Source organism: Argentina silus, assembly GCF_951799395.1.
Source record: "Argentina silus genome assembly, chromosome: 10".
NCBI classification, from domain to species: domain Eukaryota; kingdom Metazoa; phylum Chordata; class Actinopteri; order Argentiniformes; family Argentinidae; genus Argentina; species Argentina silus.
In genome coordinates this window covers 5,132,978-5,140,477 of record NC_139664.1, presented here as the reverse complement: position 1 = coordinate 5,140,477, position 7,500 = coordinate 5,132,978, and the positions used below count along the sequence as shown (strand labels likewise).

Here is a 7,500-nt window from a genome sequence, read left to right as displayed (position 1 = left end):
CTCTTTATCTCTTTCTGTGATAAGCTGCGAGTCTCTAACATGTAAGCTAAACGCAGTCCTTGTCTTGAGCCTATACCTCCCATTTCTGATGCAAATGCTTGGCTTGAGAAAAGAAACTAAGTTAGCCCGGTTCGGCTAATGACTTCCTCTGGCAAGGGTAAGAACCAGGATCCTTTAATAAGACAGATAAGTCAATGCTGTGCTGTTAGGGGCACAAAGTTCTTACTCTAGCTGGAAGTTCGCAGCGGTGGGGGGTGGCAGGGGGCTCATGAAAGATTCAGTAGACGTGACTGTGAATTCTGTCTGAAGCTATATGAGTGAGTAAGTGTTAGCTTTGTATTGAAGCACACCGTAGCGTTGTATTGAAGCACACCGTCTCCCACATACACTTGAGGGACACAGAGTCACCTCAAGGTCTTTGAGAAAAGTTCGGAGGAAGCTATCTGTTGTCTGCATTAAGATACTGAAAAATAACCTGATAGCATTGTATTTAATTTGAAAAGCGCCGCAGTTTTTCAGACGATAAATACAATATGCTCCTGGGAAACAGGAGGGCCCAATTGCAACCAAACGATCTGACTTGCCGTTTATCAGAGCGCCTACATCTGGTTAGTTAATCCAGGGAGGCAGGAGATCGCGGGGAGAACAACGGGTGATGACCATCAGCTGCGTGCGAAATGTAATTCTCTTGCAACCAAAACATCTCCCAAATTTCAACCAATCAGAAATCACAAAGAGGTCTCCCGGCTAAAGTTGAATGAAGTCAGACAGGGATGTGAAGCACAGGCCAATACTGTCTTTAATGAAGTTCATACTACCTCAGATAGTGAAATAATCTATGTTATAATCGTTTTTCACTCATGAAATCATTCTAAATAAGATGAATGAATGAATGAATGAAAGCCATTGTTGGTCAGCCTCAAACAGAAGGGGGTTGATCAAACGGCAACACATTATTGTAACCTCGCTTGGCTCCGCGGAGCACCTTGCCCTCATGCTCTCAGCAGCTGAGGCTGAAATAGTTTTATCAGTTATCTTGAATTGTAATTTGTATTCAATGAAACGGTTACAAAACTGGACAAAGGATTTTCTCCATCACCTTAGTCTGGTCGAAAAGCAGGTTTAACATATAGACCTATTAGAGCCTCTTGCTTGCAATTAGGATAATCTCTTCGACACCTGTGTCTGATTTAGTTGGTTTCAATTAACCCAAGATACATAAATCATGAGAATAAAAAAACTGATGTTAGAAACAAAGGGTTTCCTATTCAAAGGAAAGACTAGAAATAGAATTAAAATAGTCTTAGGCCCCACCTTTGACATAGATATAGGCACTATGGTCCTTGACCCCATCCCAGGTTCGCAGACGCACAGAGTACACGCCCTCCTGCTCCTTGTTCACGCCCCTCAGGGTGAAAGAGGCTGTGCGAAGGTTGGTCTGAAGCTCCACCCTGCTTGACTGGCGCAGCTGGACACCTGTTGAGTGGAGATACTGAGGTCCATTACAAAAGATTTGTATTCACTGTCCTTGTAATGGTTTGTTCCTGTTCCTGATTTTATAAATCTCATCTAATACAAAATCAAATCACTTGGCACATTGTCACTAACCAGCCAAATTGGAACTAACAGAAGTAGAGATCAGCAATCTCTAAAGATGTGTTTTTTTCTCTCCCTATCATAACTCCTAAAACAAGCCCTTGATAACCTCATTAAAAGCTCACAAAACAGTGAATCAGTTCAGACAATGTTTTGTAATTTTTTGTTTTGTAAGTCCCATTGAGGTCAAAATACCTCATTCTCAAGGAAGGCCAATAAAACCAATGCAACTGTCCATTGTAGCATGGTCATCTAAGGGTTAACCCTCCTCTCCACTCACCATCTCTAAACCAGAGGACATCCTGCTGGAAGGGCAGCAAGGCTGAGGAGAAGGCACAGCTCAGGGTCAAAGTATCCCCCTCCTTCACCCAGGTCGGGGGGAACATGGACTCAAACTGAGCCTCCTGCTCAAACACTGGAACTAGTGAGGATGAGGAGAGGAGGAGGAGAGTTGGGGGGTGGGGGGGGGGAGAGAGGATGATGAGGAGAAGGGGGAGGGGGAGGAGAGAGTATGAGGAGGAGGAGATGAGGAGGGGGAGGAGAGAAGAAGAGATGGAGGAGGGGGAGGAGAGAGGAAGAGGAGGATGAGGAGGAAGAGGAGGGGGACACGGAGAAGAAGAGGAGGAAGGGGAGAAGGAAGATGAGGAGGGAGAGGAGGATGGGGGAGAAGAGGATGAGGGAGAGGGAGGAGAGAGATGAGTGACAGGCAAGAACAAGCAAACAGATGGGGTAATAATCTGTCGAGATGAGAACTCATTTCCAAACATCTCTCTGGCCTCATGATGAGGTTATTTCAGCACAAGTTGAAGTTGACGTCGCCATACCGCAGAGGACATTAGTGTTATAGTGACATCACATCTCATTATTCTGCACAAGCTTTCCCCTCTCCTTCGTTTCTCTCAGTCATGGCAGAGAGTGAAAATGAACAAAGCAAAGGAGAGGCCCTTAATTAACTTGAGAAAAGCCCAGATATACTCCAACTGGCACCATAATGGAAAAGGAAAAATCTTTCTTTTCCATCGCCAGAAGTACAAAGGCAAAAAGTAAGGACTGAAAAAGCGTCCCTGGGAGGAAGATAAACACACACAAAAGTAATGAGAAAAAGAAATGTGACCGAAGATGGCTGGAGAAAAGAAAAAAGAAGACCTGACCATTTTGAAAAGGTACACCATTTCTGACAAGCTATTTGTTGAGCTACCCTTTTTCCCTTGACATAGTGCGGAATTGCGGCGAGATGGAACTGAAAATAATGTTCACTACCGTGCCTTGTCAAATTTCATTCCCAGAGACAGATCTGAGAGGCTGCAACGTGTTTCCGTAATGACCTTATTCTATAACCGACCAGGCAATCACACAGATACGCATCAATTTAATAACACCCCCTACCATAGTGCTCGTCTTCTCAATCACTGCCTGTGTGTTTGCTTCGAGTGATGATGATTATGATAAATGCACTGCGGTTGCCCTTTTGTTTAGCAAGTAATCCGTGTTTGAAAATATGATCTGCTCTTGCTGCGCCGCATGGGATAATGAAGCAGCACCGCCATGCAAATGGCATTTTGCAATTCCAAAGCCCATTTTCTCAGCGAGCGGGCCCTGATGGCATTACATGCTGATAAAGCTTCATTCAAAATGATTGCTGTTTAATTGTGGGCATGCCGAGGACTCCTCCATTGATTATAATTTACACACCACTTACATACAGTGTGATACGGCGTGTCGTGATCGTCGATCGAAGCGGTTTACAGCTTTTTCTGAATACTTAAACACGAACAGTGATTCTTGAAGCACCATCTCTGAGACCATTAACACTTGTAGCCAATGCATTTACCAAGTGTGTCAAACTGAATGCACGTTCTCTGCCTTACACTCAGTTTGTAATTTCATAACACACTTCTAGCAAAACTGTCAACAATGGTCTGTACATTGCTCTATTTTGCCAATTGCCTTTCCATATTGACTCATCTGAAAACACTTTTAGATAATGAGTTGAAATCAGAGCTTGAGCACTATAAGTAGGCCACGGGTAAACATTTGGTTTGGACAACAATGGAGGCCAATATTGGACAGAGAGTAAGAGGGGTGAGAACTAGAGAAGGACGAGGAGGACAAGGACGAGGAGGAGGAGGAGAAGGAGAAGGAGAAGGAAGAGGTGAAGTAGGAGAGAAGGAGAGGACGGGGACGGGGAAGAGGAAGAGGGAGGGGAGTCAGGAACACAATAACTGATGAAATCAGAGCGACTGTGGTGACCATGTTGTCAACCATGGGATGAGCATGAGGGAGGCTGGGCAACGGGTTCAACCAAATCTGAGCCGCTATATTGTTGCAGGTATCATCCGGATATTTCTAAATCAGAACCGGTAAGTAACTGTAAGTGCTGTAGTCTTACTGGTACAGTAATATGTACTGTACTTTCATAATGAGAAGGATCTATCACTAAAACCATTCAAATGTTTTTACAGAACAGCAAGAAAACCAGTATCTGGTGGAAGAGGTTGACTGTTCACCCCGGGGCAGGAGACCCACATTGTAAATATGGTCATTGCAAATAACTGCATCACACTCTGAGAACTGCCGGACCACATAATGACAGATAACACCATATTCCAAAACGTCAACAGAGTGAGTCTCTCTGCACTGTCTCGTCTACTGAAACGCAATAGAATTAGATGAAGCAGCTGTACAGAGTCCCTTTCGAAAGAAACTCAGAACGTGCAAAACAACTGAGATATGAATATATATCCTATCATTGGTACTGGATCTGGAAGTGTATGGTGCTCCATCATATTGACTGATCCCTGTTTTTTCGTACTGTGCTACATTGTTTTGTCTTGTCTCTTTCAGAGTTATGGAGCTAGAAGCAGCTGCAGTGCATCATGAGCTGATATATAATGTGGACGAGGCAGGTTTCAACCTTGCAAAAACAAGGGGCCGCGGCAGAAATATCAGACACCGCGCCATCATCAACGTCCTGGGACAACGTGGTGGCAACTTAACAATGTGTGCGGCTATTAGTCAAAACAGTGTCCTTCACCATCATGCAATCCTAGGCCCATACAACACTGCACACATTATCACATTTCCAGACACCCTCCAATTAACAGATTAATCCCTAATGACCAGGGGCCAGAGCAGCCCAGGTACGTTATAATCGGGGACAATGTTAGTTTCCACCAGGCTGCTTTGGTCCGCAATTGGTTCACAGGTCACCCACTGTTCATGGCACTCAATCTCCCCTCATACTCTCCGTTCTTGAATCCTATTGAAGAATTCTTCTCTGCATGGTGTTGAAAGGTGTATGATTGCCAGCCCCACCAGCACACAGCCCTTCTACAGGCTTCTGTGTACTGTATTGACGCAAAAACACAATCTTTAAAAAGAGTTTGAAGAGTTTTGCAAGAATTGTTTGCTTTTGCAAGAGATGTGTAATGTTTTGCTGGTTTGGTGTAAGGTTTTGTGGTTAGTGTGTAGAGTTTTGCAAGAATAGCCTATAGTTTCAAAGACAGTGCCTAAGCAATCAGAAAAAACTGTAATAATACTGGCACGACACTGACACCATCTAGGAAGAGTAACAAGGTGGTGCTATAGACCTGTGGGTGAAAAGAAGCTGTTGGTTATGGTTCAGTGATTAATCAGTACTCCACAATGTGTTCTGCCTCACTATCTGGGTGAAAGAGTGGCATAGCTCACAGTGAATAAACTGGAGCTGCAGTGAATAAACTGTACACTCTCTCTCTCTCTGCAGAAATATACATGACTCCATGACACTGTACTGGCAACACTTTGTTGTACCCGCAACTGAACTCCTAAAAATATACGCACACACACACACATGCACACATGTACACACACACACACACACGCACACGCACACACACACACACACCCACCCTTTGCCACCCAATCACTGTTTCAAGTCAGCCAAATTTTCAGAAGAGCAATGCAGAACCCAAGGTTGTGGGCCTTCACTGCCTTCAAAGCGTTCAACCCTCTCCCTCCTACTGGAGGAGAGAAAAACTTCAAAAGGCAGCAGAGAAATCAAAAAGGACATTTTTCATTAGACGACGGTGTGGAACTTACTCGGGGTCCAGGAGCGCTCTAATGCAGCCTCGGCTCCTTCATATGCTGAATCGTGGAGTGGGCGAGGAGAGGAGGGGAGATAGACGGAGAGAGAGAGAGAGATAGAGAGAGAGAGAATTATAGAGAGGTAGAAGTAGAGGAGAGAGAGAGGTAGAAGTAGAGGAGAGAGAGAGAGAGAGAGAGACAGAGAGGTAGAAGTAGAGGAGAGAGAGAGAGAGAGAGAGAAAGTAGACAAATCAATCCTGGCAATGCCACGTTTATACAAGTCACATCTAATATTCCCTTTAACCTGTTTTTAACAATGGAAGAGAAGCCTGTGTAACATGGATGAAAGGGGACCAGGAGCGGCCCTTGAAGATTCTCATTACGCCTCGGCCGTCTAATTGATCTACGAGGAGAAGCTAGACCATTATCATCGGGCAGCGTACCCACACACTCTTTCGGCGAAGGCTAGGTCATTTATAAGCCGATGAGAAAAAGCCTTGGTCTAATATCATCTTGTGAACCTCCTTCTGTCAATAGTGTTACAGTGTAGAGGTACTCAGTTCTCATAAATGTAGGCTGCAGACCAGGGGAGGCTGGTGGAGGCAGAGGTCATCAAGCTAATTCCATGCATTGCAATGAGCTTGTCCTCTGGTTTCTACCTCCGCCAGCCTCCCTTGCTGCAGACAGCAAGGGACAGTTGCTATTCCACTGACTGATTAATTGACTACTCGTGTTTTATCACTCCTATTGGACTATGTGTTGTGTTTATCAGACTGTTTTGTATGAGTCTTAGTCCTCTAGTTCCCAGCGTTGGACATTTTTACAGAAGAGAGAGTATAGGCTTCAAGACAATGGAAGACTGCTGATGTATAGATCTCATTAAAAATGTATTGAGTTTGTTAGAGTCTGAACATTCCCTTTCGGGTTTACTCAGTGTAACTAAGAAGGACTTGAGCAGCAACAGAAAAGAAGCATTATCATTTTGTAAAGAGGGAAAATGTGATCTGGTGACCTATTTCCTGTGATCCAAATTGCATTTGAGCAGCTACTTACAGTTAACCACCAGAGTGGAGAAGGTAGTGGCTTCCCCAAGGGAGCTTTTGGCTATCACCTTGTACTCCCCAGCATCTTCAGCAGAGCACCTGGGAACAGAACAGTGATTAATAATTTGTATTGATCTTTTTATGGCCACAGTGGCTCCAAGCTGAGGCAAAACGTGGCGACAATTAATATCAATGTTATAAAGGGTAACTTGTCAGGCCAAAGTGTTTTTTTAACTTGCAAATCCATTCTTGTGTTTTCATTGGTTTATTGAGTTGCAATTAATTAACTCTGTCCGGCTCGAAGGACCAATACAAAAAAAGGGCAGGACAAGAGGCTGGCTGAGGAACTGACCAATACCCCTTGTGGCCATGTACCTCAGCCACCATTTTCTTTTCTTCCACATACTGAAAAGACGCACCACATATCATCCTGTCAAATTCATTCTGAAGGGAGAAGGAGAAGTGGAGGAAATTACTTCAACCTCCTGAACAGCAGTGTGCTAATTCCCTACATCTTTCATCAAGCTGCGTCTATTCATCTAGAAACCCCCTTTCCCCCAGTCACCTTCGGATTTCCAGTGAGTTTAGGCCAAACTTCTGCTGGAGCTTGTAGTTCCAGGGCTGGCCGTATGCACTCAGGGACACCCCGTCCTTGTACCTGGGGCAGGAGAGGGTTAAAAATAGAAGGAATGACCGGGAGTTCCACTCCTAAACATCCAAATGACAGCAGGCAGCCTACCCTGGGGAGTTTGGTGCCCCTTGGTAGTACCCATGCATTACATATGTATATCACTGC

The 7,500-nt window shown here is 44.6% G+C and overlaps 1 protein-coding gene across 1 annotated transcript in view; it reads right to left on the bottom strand.

Annotated features, from left to right (window-relative positions):
• The window catches only part of myom3 (myomesin 3), a gene marked incomplete at its 5' end in the record, with an annotated part of 37,536 nt that overhangs the window by 18,811 nt on the left and 11,225 nt on the right, over window positions 1-7,500 (bottom strand). Inside the window, 5 exons of the mRNA XM_083679722.1 lie at window positions 1,315-1,476; window positions 1,877-2,017; window positions 5,677-5,721; window positions 6,715-6,803; window positions 7,270-7,362. Of these exons, the coding sequence (XP_083535848.1) occupies window positions 1,315-1,476; window positions 1,877-2,017; window positions 5,677-5,721; window positions 6,715-6,803; window positions 7,270-7,362 (530 nt within the window). The remainder of the gene's footprint in view (window positions 1-1,314; window positions 1,477-1,876; window positions 2,018-5,676; window positions 5,722-6,714; window positions 6,804-7,269; window positions 7,363-7,500) is intronic.